The sequence below is a fragment of the Lathamus discolor genome, chromosome 1 (genome assembly GCF_037157495.1).
Source record: "Lathamus discolor isolate bLatDis1 chromosome 1, bLatDis1.hap1, whole genome shotgun sequence".
Classification (NCBI taxonomy): domain Eukaryota; kingdom Metazoa; phylum Chordata; class Aves; order Psittaciformes; family Psittacidae; genus Lathamus; species Lathamus discolor.
Genome location: NC_088884.1, coordinates 68,110,684 through 68,130,173, shown reverse-complemented (window position 1 = coordinate 68,130,173; position 19,490 = coordinate 68,110,684). Strand labels below are relative to the sequence as shown.

Below are 19,490 nucleotides of genomic sequence, written 5' to 3'. Positions count from 1 at the left end.
TGACTATCAGAGCACACGCTCCTGCTGCTCTCAGTGTCCAGGTGACTCTTCTTTTGGGGTTGATGATCTCAAATTCAGATCAACTGCATACCATGACAGAACCAGCAGCAAAAACCTCACATATTACAGAGGCCATCACACCACGATCGAGTAAGGGACGTGGCTTTCCTGATCACTCAGTCAGCTAATCTTGTTCTTTATGGATATTGCTATATGTTAGCCTTGCTGGGAGGTCAGGAGACACCACCTAAACTAGCTTAAAAAATGACAAAAAAGCATTTTTTATTTCTTTTTAGTTGAGTAGCTGTTAGAGGCCTGGTTTGAAGCCAATTTAAATCAATGGCAGGATTTAATTGGGCTTTGTTTCCAGGCTTGGCAGCAGCCTCTTTTAAAATCATTCCTCTGCTTATAATCAAGACTTGTCCCCGTCAGATTTTGATCACTTCTGCCTAGGTTGGGTACCAGGACGGGTGGGTGACAGTCACTGCTGCAGTCACACACTGCTCGTGCACTCCTGGCACTCGAAGCCAGGCTGCTTCACTGTTTCCACTGCAACTGCAAAGGCAGGAGAGGAGCTGCGAACGAATGGAGCGATGCAGAGTCAGGGAGGGAGGGGTTTGGTGGCTGGGCTGGAGTTACTCACCGCCAACTTCCATTTCCAGATCATGAGGAAGGACTCAAGCCATTTTAGGCATTTTCTTGGACTTCTTCCTCAGCTTTTAATTGAAATACCCAGGAGGGACGGAGAAATCCAAGGGCCCATTTTGCACCGATATGGGATACTCCTACACAAGCACAGACGCACTCGCCCCTCATACTGTAGCATCAGACCACTGTTATTAGCCCTTGGCTTGGCTCCTTCACATGGGAACAGGAGATCTTCCACACATCTCACCTGGAGTCTGATGTACTCCTCTGTGAATAGAGAGACACTCACCTCAGTGCAAATAATTCTTAAAGATTTTTCTTCCAGGGGCTAAATGTGCCAGGACGGATTGAATATTTTAAACAAAACACATTTAATTTCTAGACCCTGAGGTATATAAATATACATATGTATTTATACATATTTATCTGTCACATATATGTGTCACACATACGAAGACACATGAGCCAGCAAACTGCAAAATCACAAGAGGCCTCGGGCACCTCTATTTCTTTTCGGTAGGAATTCAGATGCCTACATCTAGCAAAGCAAACAAGAAAAAAAACACCTGCATAGCTGCCAAGACAGCTGGCACATCCAGCCACAGACTTTTCGCGATGCTACTCACCAGTGGTTTAAGGTTTGCATCTCCCCTGGCCCACCAGCACCATCCTTTTTGCCAGAGCAGCTGTTTGGGATATCACCACCAGGATGTCCTGGGGGAGGTAGAGAGCAGGCATGCCAGGAGCATGTCCAGGCAGAATTCCTTCTGTTCATTGTTGTGGGGACCATGTTAAAACCTTTTTTTCTCTTGCTGAGACAACTGCTTTTCCTTCGTCCGGAGGGACACAGTGCCCTGGTTGCCCAGGGAAGCTTCTCCTGGGGTTCGGTGCTTGGCCTTGCAGCACTACGCAGAATGACCATGGCCAAACCTCTTCCTACAGGGCCCAAACAACACCTGCACAAAACATTCACTCATCAAGCAAATAATGGTGAAAGAATCAAACTTTCTGTCATTTTGTGATGTCAACTGTGCCTCTCACACTTTGTGAAGCTGGTTTGTAAACAGCAACCAATTTGCAGTTGTATAAATACTGACAAAAAAGGAGTAATGTCAGCCTTGAAGTGGTTACTTTTCTGATCACTAGAAAAGCTCTCTATGCTCCCCCAAAAGTTACCTAAATGTTTCTCTAGCTCTAATGAAAGACAAACAAGTCCTTGCTGCCAAAATACTGTGCCAACCACAACTTTGACTTCTCACTGGGGTCTGCTGGTGTATGGAAGTTTTTTACTGGCTAGTCCAGACATGACAAAAGCTTAAAGCTTTAATCCCAGATGGTTGCATCCTTATTGCAGTGCCTGCGCTGGACCAGGCAGCCAGCCCTCCCCTGACATTCCATTGACAGGCTGTGTCCACCTCTATGCATTTAATCTAGAATGCGCCGTGGCATCCCTCTCCCATGCCTGTCCTGAGATCAAAGGCATTTGAGATGGCAAAAGAGACTGGAGTAGTATCGCAAACTATCACAAATGGGCTCATAAATCAGCTCATACACCAGCCCTGCTCTGCAGAAATTATCTTGCCAGGGCTTCTTCAGACAATGTGAGAGCACCAGGAGGAAAAGTATGGAGGGCCCACTACAGATTCTGCCTTCTTGCTGCTCTCTTGATGGGTTTTAAGGCTGATGCTCCCTTCTCCAAGGCTCACAGGACTTGTGCACGGGGCAATCAGAAGATGCAAACAGAAAGTCCAGGGCTGCCTGGTGTTGGTGTCTCTTGCTAGAAAAGACCAAGAGAAAAAAAAACCTCACAGGCATTGAAATGTGAGAGTTCATGAGAGAACTTCTGGGAAGAGAAGTGTTAAAACCATATAAATTAGGAAGGTAAGGAACCGAGGATTAACCCTATTGTTTTACGCAGAGTTGTCAGGTTAGAATGGATTGGCTTTTAGTGTTTGTGGTTAATTATTGACTTCTATCTGGGTATAGAAGGAAAACAGTTGTGGAGGGATTGCCTTTTCTGGCATGCCGAAAAGCCAAGAAAGTACAAGATCTTCTTAGAGAAAAGCAGGGGGGGGGGGGGAATAAAAAAAATAAAAAGAAACAAACCAACCAGACCTATATTTCTTGTGGAAAAATTTTCTTCCATGGCAACTGTAAAACCAGCTCAGATTGTGTTGATTAACTAAATGTATTATCCTGTGAACAACAGGGTCCCATTAGCTCTCTCAGGCCAATACCCTCTGTACTGAAAACCTCTCGATTCAGTAAATTTCTCTGCTGTAAATTCCTGCCTGACCCTATCAAAGGAATCCCTTTCTTATCCTGAAGCATGAAAACTAATAAACCAGACAAAAATGGGTGGTTTTATTCCCCTTTTTGCATTTTGATTGCAGACATCAAACACCACATAGCAGTTCAGCATAATGTTGTAGCAAATGAAAAAGAATTAATTAAGGAATACCATGTGAAAAAACAACAGCAAAGGAAGGGTAGGTACAACAGAAATAAGTGTATTCTGTTCTTTATAAGCACATGTGTTGACAATGGATTTGTATACATGGGACAATTCAGGAAACAAACGAGAAGATAAGTCTTGGGTTTAAGCTCACCAGATTTCAAAGCACATTGTTTATACCTTCTGCAGTGCAGTAAAGCTTATCAAGAACTTTACCATTGGATACCAGAGTCAAAAGAAACAGGAGGAATGTGAACAGCATGCTTCCTCCGGGTCGTTACAGTATCTCTAATTCTTTCAGCACAGATTTCTCATGTTAGCTTGAGCTCCATCTCACAATGACCATTTTTAGCAGATCATTGTAAATATAGCACTGACCTGACCAAGTTGTTCAGAAATTTGCCATCATTTCACTCTCCACAAGCTCAAAACGTGTGACAAGTTCAAGGGCTGTTACTTAAAAACATACTTTCATTCTAGAACCTCTTGCTTGCATCCCTGTAATACTCTGGGCTAAATCAAGTGCTGATGTAAATGCATTAATTGCAGTGTAATTTCATTTAGAAGATACAAGAGTACTACATTTTCATTTAACGATTCAAATGTGCTTTCTGTAAGGGGGAAATCTCCTCCCTGTTACAGAGGGGAGAGCTGATTCCAGGAAGTGAAAGGCAGCAATTTGGCCAGTCATTGGTAAAGCTGGGAGAGCAAGCAAGCCTCTCGCTCTGTTCCATGTTTGTGCTTCCAACATGAACCGGAATATGAAAACATTGTATGAAGATACAGAGCACGAGATCTGGCTCTAGCTCACTAGACTGAAAGCTGTGGTATTCCTCAGCAGAGTGTACCTCTGCCCCTCTCTTATAACAAGAGGTCAATTTTTGTCTTTCTCTGTTTCACTCTCGCAAGGGGGGACTGGATGGCATGTTTGCTAGGACTATAATGTTGCATTTGCTAATGAAATAAAGTGGTCTTTTTTGGTGAACTTCTTTTAAGCAAAACCATGTGTTCCAGGGAGGAAACATTCTTCTGGTAAACAGCTGAGCCCTTAACATTTAGCAACATAACTCTGTGTTTGCAGCTATTGAACACTGTGTGACTGAGGAAGCCTGCGTTTCTGGGAAGAAGGACTGAAAGCATTTTGCTTGCTGTCAGAAAGCCAGCCCTTTCTTTTATGTATACGTTACATGCAAGACCCAGCTATTGGCTGGTTACTTCTTATGGTTTTAATAAAATTTGTCTCGTATCAAGACGCTGCTGGGTTTTAATGTTGACGCCACGGTGAGCAATGTTCTCTGCTCCAGCACAGCTGGCTCTTGCTTTCCAAAAATATAGCTGCTCTCTGGCATTACTTGCAAAAATTGCAGCCTTAAATCGTTTCCTCACCCCTCTGACCTGTGCATGGAAGGACCCTCCACATGCAGATCTCCCCTCTGGTTTGGAGAAGGGGGTCTTTCCGCCTTCGCTCCCCAGGAGCGGCGCTGTGAGAGCAAAGAGCTGCAGTGGCGGAAGGTTAACTGAGGAACAGGAGAAATTACCTGCCAGACACAAGCAGGAGCCCCGGGAATCTGAGGAAAAAAGATAATACAGCTGAAAACTGCAGGCAGAAGCAGGACCAGAAGATGGGAGTGCCCCATTCTGGGCTCCTGCTCCCCACATCTGAGCCCCCTCTTTCGGAGATGCCTGCACAGTCACAGGGCTGCAGGGCAAATCCTGCTGAAGGAGAGCAGGGAAGCTTCACTTAGTATAAGTGATTTCCAGAGCGGCATTGGTGAGGGGAGGAGGTTGGTCAGGTGAATTTGAGATCACACACTGCTTCTCCATCCAGCAGCTGGAATTCCAGGCCACAGCCTTTGCTCCCTCTGAGCTGACAGAGATGATCCTTTTTCTGCCTGCTCATTTCACTGAAGCTTGGATGCTGAGCTCTGTGTGTCACATTGACCCTTGCAGTACAAGAGGATAGTATTTTGCTCCCTGTAGCACTCAAAGCAGCTGGACATGCTTACCAATTTCGGTAAGTACCAGCTAAGGCCAAACGAGATCCCATGATAGAAGTTCAAGGCCCTGCCTTGCTCTTCTTACTTCTTTCCTCAGCAGATTCTCATTTTAATCAGACTTATGGTACTTTCATCCAGTTATCTCAAAGTACATAATGACTGCTGTAATTATTAGCAATAATGAGCTAATTGGTTCTTCTAGGTACTATTTTCAAGGGATAAATACTGCTATTCTTGCTATAAGAAGTGAGAAACTGAGACAAAGAAGAGTAGTTGTTGGGTGAATAGCTTTGGTTTCCTTTTAATAGTGTAATCTTTTCCTGGCTTTATCTGTATAGCTTTACATATTTGCTTCATAGTATGTTCTGCATTCTATTATTGCTTTCCAGTAATTTTGTCTGTTATTGTTTTGGCAGATAACATTTAGAAACAGTTGGTTGTGTGTATGTACTAAGGTTCACTTGAGAAAACAGCAGTGTTTTTAGAAAAATTAACAGATGCTGAAGAGGTTTTCTTTTTTGTTATTTATATATATATATACATGATTTATCTTAGTGGGTTTTTTCTGGGTTTTCCTTTTTTGTCCTCCTTCTCTTGTTTTAGATGACCTTCATTTTTAGGAAAAAATATGAGTACAATTCTTTTCTATTTATTTTCTGTATACTCCAGCTTGCATTGAAGTCTCTAATATGGAAGGGTAACTGAATATGACTTTCTAATATGTAAGGAACTAGATAATCTACCAGTTATGATGCTTGTAAGGCAGAGGTATGGTCTTACAGATATAAGCAATTAACTAATATATTAGTAATTCATATTCAGAAGACATATGCTGATTTGGTAGCATTTAGCAAAGAGTATGTTTCCCACAGCTAAGATATGCTTTCCTGAACTTGTTTGAAGGGCACATAGACAGGTACTCAGAGCAAAGGGGAAGCTGCAACAAAAAAAAAAAGGACATTATTTGTTTGTCAGAACTTTCTGGAACTTAACAAAACTAACTGATCCATACGACATGCTATGGAGTAGCAAATAACTAACCAGTTATTTAATTTTTATCTCTCAGGCTGTGCTCCAGCAAGCACACATGTGCTTAGTTTTACTATGGTGAGTAGTAGAGTGTGATTTCAGTGGAACTATGTGCTATATAAAACTAAGCACACATGTAACTATTGGTAGGATTAAGTCTCTAGATAGGAACCAGTGTCACGAAACTCTTATTTGAAACATCTGCTTTGCCCTAAACTTGTTTAGTAAGGGCCTGACATTTAGGTGTTTATGTGCACCTTGGTGTCTTTATAAAGCTGGCACTAATTCCTTATTGAATGGGGGATTAAGGGCCTCTAGAAAGTCTGAAAACCTTATATAGACTTAGTTCAGTCAACTTTTAATTCTAAGGAGACTTAAAAAAAATAAGGTTAGTCTCAGCTGTGTTTAAAAAAAGTACTTCACAAGCAAGGGGAAGTCAATCTGACAAAATAAATAAATCAAGGTAATATAAGACTTATATAACTGGAATATTTGGTGGGATTTAAGTAGCAATAAGACGCAAAAACCCTGTGAGAACCAGAACATTGTTTCTAAGGTGACACTGTTGGTTTTGATGCAGCTAGCCCTGACAGCCATAATTCTGAAACTTTCTGCTCTCCAGACTATTTTCCTATTGCTTATTTGTTCTTTCAAGGCTCCCTCCTCCTCTCTTCTAAAACATACAGATTTGCACGCTACCTATGGCTCCATGAGTTCTCCAGCAGGCTAATGAATGTACAATCTTTAAGCACTTTTGCAGCTGTTTGAATGTAACCCTATTTGTATTTTCCCTTTTCTGCTGGGGGACACAAGAATCTTGCTTGAAATAAAGCCTGAACAAGGGAAGCTGAAGGGTGGGAGTATGTGAAGGAGCTGGTGGATAGCTGTTACAGGGCTGTGAACCTCTGCTCGTACCTTCTCTCAATGTGTATTCACCCTGCTGTTTAGGCTAGACTCTTTCCAAATACCTGCTTTGGTTGTTACACGCAGGATTGCGTAGAGCTCAGCCCTGAGGGTGGGCAGATATCTGTCCTGCTGCTTTTTCTATTAGACGCATACGCAGGCCTGCATCTCCCTTCCACTCCTATTCTGTAATGGTGTATGGCCTGAAAGAGCCCAAACACACCAAAGGGAAAAGCTGGGATGGGGTATTTCCCCACTGACCAGCCCTTCCAAGATTTGAGGAAAACTCTTGGTGGGTCAGTAATGCTCACTAAGTTCTGAAAAGGCTCCAAGGCTGCGAAGGCTTTTTGAAGGACCATGCAAATATCACCTGTCCCTACCTGCAGCCTAAGGGTCAGCCTATGCCCAGCCTCAAGAGCACGGGCCCGGTATCAGGACGTTGCTATACCACGTAATACCTCCTTCCTTCTTCCCTAGGGGGGCATGGCATCAAGTGTGGGCTTTGTGGGTTACGGCATAAACTGGAGGTGGTGGTGGTGTGGCTTTTATTTTAGTAACGCAGATGGAAACCCGCGGCAGCTCTCCCATCCCGAGCGAAGCAGTACACAGGGCGTCTCTGGGTTTCGTGCATTCACCGCCCACCGCGGGTTCGTGTGGCCGCCGCCTGCTTGCCGGAGGACGGGGATGCTGCGCCTCACCCCCGCTTCACCCAGGCCGAGGACGGGGGGGGGGGGGGAATGAAGGGGGGGAGGCCGCGCTGCCCCGGGGCCTTACAGAGCTGCCATGTCTGTGGCGCAGCAAAGCCCGGCACCGGCGGGCGGAGCGCCCCGCCCCACGGCACCACGGCGAACCGACCGGGCGCCCGCACCCTTCAGGGAGGGAGGGCCGCGGAAGCCCGCTGCGTCCACCGGACCCCAGGCTGTGGGTACCGGGCGGTGAGGCGGCCGCGGCCCCCCCCAGTCCGGCACTTCTCGGCCGACAGAAAAAGGCGGATGGAGAAGGAGGCAGCCGGCGCCCCTTTTTTATTACTTAAACCCCCTTTCGCCTTAAGGGGCGGGGCCAGGGGAGTTTGCGGAAGAGCCCGGCCACACGCGCGGCGCTGATTGGACGGCCGCAGTCTCGTGACGGCGGCTGGGCGGTTCCACTACCCAACCCCCGCCGCCCGCCCAGCGGCACTCCAGCCCCCCGCGTTCCATTGTGTGCGCCAGCCCCGCCGGGCCCCGCCCCCAGGCCTCGCCCCGCCCCCTTTTCCTCTTGGCTCATTTCCGGCCGCCGCCGCCGCCGTTTGCTTCCCTCCGAGGACTCGGGAGAGTGAAGAAACAACAGCCGCCATTTTGTTTGTGTGTGAGCGACTGAGGGAGGGAGCGAGACCGAGAGGCCGAGCCGGACGGGGCGAGCCAGGGGGAGGGCAGCGCAGAGAGACCCAGGGGCCCGGCCAGGGGACGGGGAGAGAAGCGAGGAGCCGAGACGCCCGCCGCCCCCACCCTGCCCGTCCCCGCTCTCTTCTCTCTTTTTGCTTTCCTCTCTTCTCCTTTTCCCCGACTTCTTTCTCTTTCCCCGCTCCCGCTTCTGCCCGCTCCGCCACACACGTCACAGCAGCGGCCGCAGCCGGGCCGCCGCCGAGCGCCAGGCAGGGGCAGTAGGGAGCCTGCGCTCGGCCCCCGCGCTGCCTGCGCCGTCCCGCCCCACCCCCCTCCCCCCCCCCCCTCTGCCGGGCAGCGCCGGGGACCCCCCTCCCCCTCCCAGCCATTTAATTTAACCCACCCCGGGGCCGGTCCCCCGCCCTCCCCCGGCGTGGTTTTTATTCTATTTTATTATCTGCATTTTACCCCTCTTCCCCCGTCCTCGGAGGGCTGGCTGACCGGCCTCCTTCCCTCCTCGACTACCAACCTCTTCGCTTCCTTCCCCACCCTCGCAGAGGCGAAGAGGGAGTCCCCGCCGCGCCCGGGTTTTTTCTCCCTGGCTTTCCGCGCCCCGCATAGCCCGTGGTCCGCGGGAGCGGAGACCGGGCAGCCCCCTCTCTGCGCGGCGCCAGCGCTCCCAGCCGTACTTGGCCGTCCGGGAAGGGGGAAGGTAGGCTGAGGGGGGGAGGGGCCCGCTTCTTCCTCCTCCTCCTCCTCCTCCTCCTTCTGCCGCTGCTGTGGGATCGGCCCCTCTGCCTGCACCGGAGTGGGGGGGTGGGGGCAGCCTGCTACTGAGAGCGAGAGAAAGAGGAAGGGGAAAGAAGAGAAGAAGGGGTGGGGGGAGCAGAGAGGGTGTTGAAACCCGCCCCCCACCTTCCCATCCCGCGATCGGCGCTGCCTCCATCAGGACAACAACCCCTCCTCCTTCCCTGCACAACAAGATGTGAAGCGGAGACTCCTGGGACTTATCCTCACCCTCCTCATCCTTACAGCTCCCCTTTCTGCAGCCATTAGCGGCGGGCGAGGAAGAAGCGAGTGGAGCTGGGGACCCCGCGCCTCTGTCCCCGCCGCCACCCCCCCAGCCCTGTCGCTGGCGGTGGGTTTTTTTTTGCAGGGTGGTGTTGGAGGAGGAAGGAGCTGCTGCTCGAGGACGGTGATCTTTTTTTCTTTTTTCCTCCTCCTCTCCCCTCCTTCGCCCGCCTCCTTGTGGCGATGAGGAGGAGGAGGACGGCGCCGAGGAGGAAGAGGCTGATGGCGGCGGTGAGGAGGCAGCAGGAGGAGGAGACCCCCCGAAGGATGAAGAAGATGATGGTGGCGGCGGCGAGGAAGCACCAGCAGCACAACAGCCGGGATTAATTTTACAAAAGAAAAAAAATCCAACAAAAACCAAACAACAAAACCAAAACCCTAACAGCGCTTTTTTTTTTTATTTTATTTTTTCTTTTTTTTTCTTTTTTTTTTTTTTTTTTGGTGGGGGCTTTACCTGTTTTTCCCATCTTCGCTCAGCCCTTTCGCCTGGGGGAAGAGGACTCTGCCTCCCCCCCAACCCCGCGCCAGCTCCCACCTTCTCCCCGCTTCTCCGCTGCCGCCCTCCCGGAGCCCGAGGGGCAGAAAAAGGGGAACTTGGCCCCCTCCTCCGCCAGATCCTCCTCGCTCGCTCTCGGCGTTATTGTTGTTCTTCAGCTGCCTCGGGGCCCGAGAAGAAGGAGAAGGTTTTGGGGTTCACTCCTCCCCCACCCCCCCCGCACCTCCCGTCTCTCTGCTCTGAGTGATTGTCTAAAAAAGAATTAAAAATGGCCGAGAATGTGGTGGAGCCGGGCCCGCCTTCAGCCAAGCGGCCTAAACTCTCCTCACCGGCGCTCTCCGTGTCCGCCAGCGACGGCACAGGTCAGTCTCGGGGGCCCTGGCTCTCCCCACCTTTCGGTGCCGCAATTACTGCCCTTTTCTCCCCTCTTCTGCCTAAATCTCCTCCTCTCTCTCGTCGCTCTTCACTCGTGCCTGCCTTCGTCCTTTACGTCTGTCTGTTTCTCTCGGTTTTTGCTCCATTTGAACGTATTGGCGTTTAATGGCATCGGGAGAGTGCTCGGATGCTTCTGCCTTTCTATTTTTTCGAAAGTGATTGAAAGCAAAGCTGCTCAGTTTATTGTGCTTTTGATCAACTGCAGATAAGATGTAACAGTTTGTCATTTTCGTGTCTTTCACAGTAGTAGTTATTACTGAACTCCTTGCAAACCATATATCTTTAATGCCAGTTGCAGAAAGTGCTGAGGATGATGCTTTTGTACACTTTATTGCTGAATTACGTATGTACGTTTGTACACATGTCTTCTTTCTTATTTTGCATATACAAGGGATTTTTTTTTACAGCTCATTCAGAAATGAGATTTACTTCTCTGCTATTTTCCTTTTTTGATTCTTACGTGCAGTCTTATTTGCTTCACTTTTTACAGTCCTCCTTACTTTTCCTTGCAGAATGATATCTAAAAACTGCTTTCCTGATTCTAAGAGACCATGGACTTTAAGAAAAAACAGTTAAAACCAAAATCCATATCCCAAGCTTGGGGTGTAAGGTTTATTGAGGCTCTTATCAGGCTCTTGTAATCTTAGAATTAATATGTTATTTCATCTTATTTGCATTAAGAATCAATATGGAGTGTAGCTCATCTCACATTTCTCTGCTGTGAGGCCAAAATGTCTGAAATTCCCCTGTAGACTTAAGAGCTGCGAAGATCCTCTGCAGTCCTGCAAAGGTCCTCGGTGATGCTGTGCAGGCAGTCTAGATGTTGGGAATCTTAGGTGTCCCAATCCCTAGCCGATATAAACTGGTTGTACTGGGAGGGGGAGGGAGTAACAAAGGGCTGTTCAGCTTTTTAATGCTTTTTGAGAAGCAGATGAGTATTTGGTGTCATTTTGCAATGAGAGTACTTTAGGTTACCTGTCCCATAGGAGTTTCTTTGAATTCACTTTAGATCTTCTTGTCCTGTGGCACATGGAGGAGGCTTCCTCCTGCCGGAGTCTGAGTCGTGGTATTTCTGAAGCCACTGGTGGTCTTGCCCATGCTGTTAACAGCTGGCAAGAAAAAGAAAGAGTTTTCTTGTTTTGTTTGTTTGTTTTTAATGCTTCTCATTTGGCAGTGAACAGAAAGCTTTAGTAGCCATTTTTGGTTGAGCAGTGTATGTGATTCTACTTGAAATCATCAGGCAGATTTTGATTATTGCCTTCTCTGGTCTTCCTGAGTGACGTATTAGTTTTGAAAAAGTTTGTGTAACTTTTAATGCATATTAGGTACAGGCAATATTATGCTGTAGCTGGAGAACATGGCTATTCTTCATATCAACAGGTCTCTAGTAAGAGAGAAGAGTGTTGGAGGTGCTGGTCTTTAGAGGTAATTATTGGGGGTTTTGTGCTAGACTTGGAAACCAGTACTTAATGGAGTAGTAACCGGTTTTAATTTGTCTTTATAGTGGTTAGCTTGCTCTGTTTAGAGAGGTGAACTAAAAATACATGTTATGAGAGAAGTCCTGATTTAAAGATGTATTTTAATTCAGATGAACTCACATATCTAAGTTAGGACATTTGTGATCAGATAAGGTTTGGATAATCTGTGTCAGTTTAACGGGTGCAGATTTTTGCAGAGTACTTAGTTTATTTTAATAATTAGTTTAGCGGACAGCTTAATGAACTTTTTGCAGTCATGCTGAAGCATCATGGATTGTTGGACAGCTTCAGTAGTGCACAAATGGGGTAATTTGTCTGAAAGCGATGGAGATAGTAATCACCAGATAGCTATGCAGAGGTTTATAGTGGTGCAAAGACAGATATATGCTACATAAAAACTGTTAAAGGAGTCTTACTCTTCTGAGTTGGATTCTTTTTTGTTGTTGTTGTTGACACCTGGATTTGTGACAGTTCCACTTTCTGGTTTTTTTTCTAACATGATATCATACTTGTTCTCTATTTAGATGAAATCAAACCTCTTAACCAGTATGTGTGATTTTAGGGTGTTTTTTCATTTTCTGCTTGATAGATGTATTTTTTTTGTTGCTGTTGTTACACTTTTGCTGTTGTGAGAAACTTCTTTAAGTTTACACTTTTAACTTATCTGCTCCTTAAGTTTGCTTTGAAATAGTGCAGGCAGCTTTCATTAAGTAAATTCCACTTACAGAATCTGTTGTATTGTCCCCACTCCTTAGTTAATTATAGAAAATAAATAACACGGTGCTTATGTACTTACTCAAGCACTGTTTTTCAAACTGTTATTCACAGCATTGTCAGAAAGAGGGAAGAAGAAAGGTAACAAACTTGCGCTGTTGAAGAAACTTTTCACAGCACATGTACACAGTGGCTTTCTCAGTGTTTCTTTTGCTGTTAACTTTTTGACTTCTTAATCTGAAATCTTGTTTTAGCTTGCCAGATACCTAAAGACAATGGCTGACTGTAGTTACTTATGCCCGAACTTGAAAATGTTGTCTATTTATATTGAAAACTAAGGTGAATCTCTAATTCATGTATGTTTTCACAGTGGACCTGGATGATACTGCGCTTGGAATGTACTAAACTCAATAAAGCTGCATTTCCCACTGTCACTGCAGTGCTGCATCTCCTTCTGTCTTGAAAGTCTTAAATGATTTGTGTGTTCTCTACTCAGAATTTGCTTTACCGTAGAACATGCTGTGTTAATGTAGGTTTCAGTTGCTTTATTGGTGCTTATTCCTTCTTGAGGACGTGAGAATAACATAGACTTACATGGAAACTGAAGTGTTTGTAGCACATTTTCTAATAAACATTTTGAAGTAATTTAGGAAGTCTTGATGTTGTCAGTGTTGTGTAGTATATTAGGATTTTTGAATGGTCTCATTTTCCTCTTTAATACTGTGTACTTCTAGAATAGCTTCAGGAACAGGACTGTGTGTGTGGGTTCCCTTAAACTGCCAGAGGTTTTTCTACAACTTTTTCTTTCTTCCTATTTAAATAGTTGTTGCATTTGGGTGATAAGAAGAGTGATAATTTTATATACATCTTATCCAGAGGTTTACTTTTCTGTGACCAATACAGCTCTACACTGGGATCTGTACCTTTTGTTGGTACAGTACCAGCAGCATGGGACCTTCAGTTTGTTACACTGGATATGCAGCTCTTCTATACTAGCATGGTTACATTGACAGAAGTACTTTGACACTATGGCTCAGTTTCTTACAAGTCATCTACTGCTAGAAACACTGTTTTGATATGTTGCAACTACTCTTTAACAAGACTTCCTTAAACATTGTATTAGCACACTGCTGTATGCTACTCTGTCTCTTCCCCCCCATCACAGAATAGTTTGAGTGCATCCTGAAGAGTTATCTCATTGAGTGAATGGGTGGAAGTCTTTCATAAAGTAACATTTTTGACTGGGTGCCTTAAACCAGTGATTTTTATTTTTTTTGTTTGACCTTTTTATTTGTGAATCACTCAATTTTTCCTGCGGTAATGCAGGTGTGCTGAAATTGCCATATACAGATTTCTGTGTGGTTTAATCGTGTTTTATAGCCCCCTTCCCCTTTTTAGAAATAACCTGATTTCTGTGAACTAGGAAAGCTTTTAGGACTCTTGGTTCAGAACTGCTGTGTTTTGTGAGGGAATAAAAATGGAGTGTACTCTCTGCTGCAGCGTAGTTGTATGGCATCATATCTTTGGGCTGCTAGATCTGAAACCAGGATTTTAAGTGCTTAGTGTTTCTGGCTTGCTGTAACATTGTAAGTCAGTTTTCTACAATTAATTGGCATGTGTTTTGCATCAGAGATCAGTGTATGTATTTTTGTGATATGTGACTTACTCAGTTTGCTATATGCAAAAGTCGAATTTTTCTGAGTAACAGCACATCTTCAATCTCCCTTTCAGATTTCAGTCTTTCCTTTTATGAAGTATGTTCCTTTTTTCCTCAGGAGGTGCTTCTGACCTTGATAACTTTACTGTCTTTTACATCAAGGGTCTAAGACTTGTGACAAAACTTCTCACCAGTTTAACTGATACTCTTCTTTCATTTGTTCCACATGTATCTGAATGTTGCTTTGCTCAAAATGAATCGTATTAACTATGTCTCACTGCCTTTTCCAGAGGTATGTGTATGGTTTTTAAGTCTGTTTTCAAGCAGCTATGTTTTTTCCCTAGTGTTTGTATATACTACTTTTAAAAATAAATACTTTTCAGAAATCTGTTTTCTGGCTAATGTTTAAGACCAAGTCATTAGCTACATTTAACTTAGTCATCAGTTACATAGTTTTATCCTGTTATTGAGCCCCACATATTTTTTTTTCCTTTTTTTTCCCCAACTCTTAACTGTTGTGAGATAAGAGATGGCTTAAAATACAGTTTGATAGGTGGCATACACTGTAAATTGTCTACTGCAGTAATAGATGCTTGTGTGGCAAAAACGGGCATCTTTGCTTTGTAGCTAAGTAGGTTCTTGAAGTAACTGCGTTAGGAATAAATTTAAGAGAAATTTAAGTCTTCAAGACTTTCTTTAGAGAGAAAGCTGATGATTCATATGGTGCTTAGTAACTTTTTAAAGAAAATCTTGCAGACTTTTGAACACTGTAGATTTCTGAACTGCTGCATCTGCCGTTTTTTCCACCTTCACCAAGTGGATTTTGTATGTGTCTGACACAGGTATGTACTTTTTCTGAGCAGTGTTAGAAAGATACCTGTTTAAAGAAATCTACTATGATGCGAGGACTGTACATATTGTGATCTAAAACTGAATCCTGAGCACTTACCAGTAAAAAGACCTAGAGACCAAAAAGCCAGTTTGCAGTTGCTATTTAAAAATACAGAGTCGCAAGTTTGATATTGCAGGGAAAATGTTTGTTACTGAACTTGGGAATTTAAATCCTAGATTAAAGAAAAAAACCCAAACAAGTAATTTTTGCATCCTGTCAGTCCCTGTCAGGACTTTGATTTTAGTCTAAAGGCTTTGATTTTAGTCTAAAGGGTTCCCAGTTCAGGTTACTGGTCAGTTGGGTGTTTGCAGAAAGCCAGAGTTTATCTGGAAAGGGTCTAGTGGACTCTTGGGTATAGTGTGTGTTTTCAGGACATTTGGATTTCAGAAGGTACTAGGAACAAGCACTGAACTTCTACTGTAGGAATTCTGGTTTCTTGAACCTTTACAACTTGCAGAAAACGTTTTCAGTATTAGATTTTAATTTTGTATGATTTAGCATGCATTTCTTGCATCTTCTCTGTAGACAGCTTGATTATATCCAGTGTCTCACCTCAGTGTCTTGCTTGGATGCTTTAGCAGTGGTTGTTCCAGCTGTGTAACAATACTATAACCTTTTTCATCACCCAAATTAGTGCCCCCTCTGAGAGGGATTGGGCAAAAGTAATTTAAATTTACTATTTGACAAATGGAGTAATTTTGCTGTGTAGATTTAACTGACAGATAAACAATGCACCTATCTCCAAGGATTTGGCTTTTCTGTCTTTACTTAAACTATAGCAGCAGGCTGAAGTAAAATACATCTGTCTCTGCATATGGTTGTATGCACTGACAAAAAACTTCCACGGGGTTACGCTGAATTTGTAGAATTTCAAGTAGAACTTGAACTAGAGCAGTTCATAGACCTTTTCCTGGGCAGTAAGCATCTGACAACATGACTTTGTTCTCTTCCTAAATAGCAACAATTTTCCTTAAAATGGATTGTCATACAAACATATTTAAAGCGCTCTTAAAAATGTGACGTGCTATATTCTTCAAGCACATATTTCTTCCAAAACTTTTTTAAGAAAATCAGAAAATGGAATGTTGAATTCTGAACTCAAATCATAGTAATTTGTGGTTTAGTTGGTGATGTCAGGTGGGTTTGCAGGAACAGCAAGGAGATGAGATTGTGGTATAAACCAAGATGTCCATTTAAAAAGTGCAAGTTAGGTGCAGCGCAAGTTACTTTCTCAAAACCAGCACAGGTTATTTTCTCTTATTGATGGTTGTGAGATGGGGCAGAGAAAGATTTTGCTTTTTTCTACTTGATGGTGTGGAACACCTCTGTGCTGTACCTTTTAGTGCATCTCCATACCAGATGCAAGTACAGTTTTGAACTGTATCTGTGTGCAGAATCATGATTTACTGTTTTTTGTGCTGTAGAACTCCCAAATAAAAGTGAATAGAAAATCTCTCTTGGAACATACTCTTACTGTGTTAATGAACTAGAATAATCCAATTCTCAGGTTTTGTTTTCCTTTTTCAGAATTGGAATAAAAAAAAAAATGAAATTTTGGCAAAATGCTGGTGTCTGGTTTAGTCTGCTGAAGCTAAACTGCCTTTTATGTATTCCTGAATATAATTTCAGGATCCCTGAGGAATTACTGCTTCAGGATAAAGAAGCCTGATCTGCTGATGTCTGTTTTTTTGTTTACTTGTACATAAATTCAGCATTGTTTTTTGGTTTTACTCAGTAATGTTGAGCAAACTTAAGTCAGTAATACTCAGAAAACTAACTGACTTTTCGGTAATTGTGTATGTTAATTGCATCATTTCAGAGTCGTCATTAACTTGACAATGAAGTGAACTTTACTCTTTTCTTGAAACTGATTTGTAATTGCTTCAAAAATGAAACTGATTCTGTGTGTTTGTGCACATAGGGGTGTTCACTTCCTATCCGCTTGTACCCATTCTTTGCCCACCAGTACAGCAGACCACAGGGCATCTCTAACTTTCCCTGTGCACAGTGGTCCACAATTTATCAGACTCCTAACTGAAATGCCATTCTTACTATACAGCAATATCACAGACCATCATTAGGTAACTTAAGGTGATATTATGGGAGTTCCAGTGGCACACACAGGGTAGTCTTGGGAATGAGTACTAATTTAGAGACTTTGCACAAAAATTAAAGGTAGCTCAATGAAATCTATGCAAATAACAACAACTTCACAAGGAAATTATTAACTGTGTGACTTGAGCATTTTGGAATTAGTGACAAAATTTCACCTCATTTGGGTCATCAGTGATGGCAAGACTCATTCATACCTTTGCATTGTTAAGTAATGGTGAATAGGCAGGGCACAAACAGTGACTCTGAAATTTCCCTGTAAGTAATGTCAGAAACATCAAACATACCCTGTCTTGATTCTTGCACCCAGTCTTTTCCATGTGATTACACCACTTTTGTTTCCGTAAACCAGCTACAATTCTGTGTTCCAGAATGACAACCATTGAATTTTTGTTATGGTTTTTCAGTGAGAAACACCTACTATTGTCTGTAGATCTAAATATTGGGTTTTGAAGAATTTTGAATATGATTGTGAAAGCAGTTTGTTATAAATATTATTTTTCTTCTGAAGTGGCAAAAATTCATTAGCCGGAGTCTAGTAGAATTGGTATTTCTGTTGATAGTGCTTTGGGACAAGTCTGACTTAAACTTGCAGGTTATTGAGACTTAATGAAATGGAGATTTATTTTTTTTCTTAAGCAAGAGTTAATGACACCAGTGTTTGAGTAGGAATTAGGATAGCCTATAACCCATAGCCTGTGAGGTCCTAACTTTAGGACTTCAGTATAAGTTGAATGATAAGTTATTGCTTCTTTAGAATCATTATTTTTGTTTATATTTGTAAAATACTTATGCTTATACCTGTTTTTCCCAACTGATAGTGACGTGTATTCTAGATGTTTGTTGGTCAAAGTCCAGTTCAACATTTGGTTGTTTTTAAAAACATCTCTGTGTGAAGTTGTGTGCTCCTGTGGTGTGCTGATGTGTTTTGTGTCTGTGTGTTTCTGGTCTTCCAAAGGTTTTGAGTGTGTCCTTTATAGCTGTGTGTTCTGCTTTTTGCATTCTTCAGATTACCAAGTTTCTTGATGCAGTGAACAAATTCAGGTCTTGTCTGGGTTAGCAGGGAAGTTAAGGAGGCAGTGCTTCCCCAGTTTCTTGCAGGGAACAGAATTAATATCAAAGTCTAATGCTCTAGACTATTACCCAAATAGCATAATACAGCACAAGAATTCTCAGTTGCTGTTGTGTAAGTGGTAGTGAAGACTTTTATATCACACTTCTACTTTGGGTTATATAGGGCCTGATGAGTTAGGATTTTGGAAACAGTAGTTGTGATGATGAATCTAGACCTTTTTTAAGCTTATGTTGCTTTTTTGCCCCTTTGTTTTGCATCACATTAGGAGACTAACTAAATTAACTCTACATTTTAAGTTAGAAAAAGTGTTTTGGCAGAATTTGCATTACCATTGGATAATGGTGGCTACAGATGATCTACATGAAAAGCCTTCTCCTGAATGGGCCTTATTGGTAAGAACAAACCTGATCTCCAAAATGTGCTATAGCAACATTCTGTCATACCCGCCTGGTAAGAATGTTACGAGTTTTTGCCTCAGACGTGGTTCCCTTCCCCTTGGAAACTAAGCTTGTCTCAATTTTTTGCTATTGCAGAGGCCTTGGGAATTGATGGTTTTCTTTATTAGAACTTGGTTGCAAGTTTGCTTCATCTTTGTGTCTGTATTTTCATGGATACAAGAGAATTCTCTTGTGAGAACAGTTTCCTTATCTTGTTCTGCCTTTTTTTGTGTGGTTTGAGTTCTGGGTGTGGGGGGGTGGTTTTCTGTGTTTTAAGAGCATTTCAGACAGCACATTTTAGGGCCTGTAATGCTGGTGCTTGACTGCAAGCCCAAATGGCACATTTCTCTGGAATATTGTTGTATCCTCTGGACACTTTCTCTGTTACATCAAGGCCCTGATCAATTCCTGGAGAACTTTTGTGTTACTGTGCAGAGAAGAGACTGACCTCAGCAGCCTATCGTTATTCTTTGTCTGAAAGTGCAGGAAAGGTGTTATGTCTTCTGTGTAGTCCGACATCATCTATGGCTCCTGTCAACCCTGTCACGTGCACACTTTGTATTCAAATGTCCTGTATTAAGCCTTGTCCACTTGTTTCATTGTGAACCTAATGACTGTGGTATAATTTGATCCATTGATAGGTTTCTCGAGCCCAGACACATTTGTGCAAAAAGGTGACTGTTCAGCAGCTTCTCATTTGATATTTCAGGCTATAATGTAATAAATGGGA

General features: G+C 43.5%; 1 protein-coding gene and 1 long non-coding RNA gene across 2 annotated transcripts in view; one reads left to right on the top strand and one right to left on the bottom strand.

The window, feature by feature from the left end:
* Positions 1-3,153: 3,153 nt before the first annotated feature.
* On the bottom strand, positions 3,154-9,485 carry LOC136013512 (uncharacterized). Its single transcript, XR_010612271.1, has 2 exons — positions 8,923-9,485; positions 3,154-6,037 (listed from the first exon to the last, which is right to left on the bottom strand). It is a non-coding gene; the product is annotated as an uncharacterized LOC136013512 (long non-coding RNA).
* Positions 8,307-19,490, top strand: part of EP300 (E1A binding protein p300) — a 63,388-nt gene continuing 52,204 nt past the window's right edge. The window contains exon 1 of the mRNA XM_065677448.1: positions 8,307-10,322. Coding sequence (XP_065533520.1) covers positions 10,229-10,322 — 94 coding nt within the window. The 5' untranslated portion in view covers positions 8,307-10,228. The remainder of the gene's footprint in view (positions 10,323-19,490) is intronic.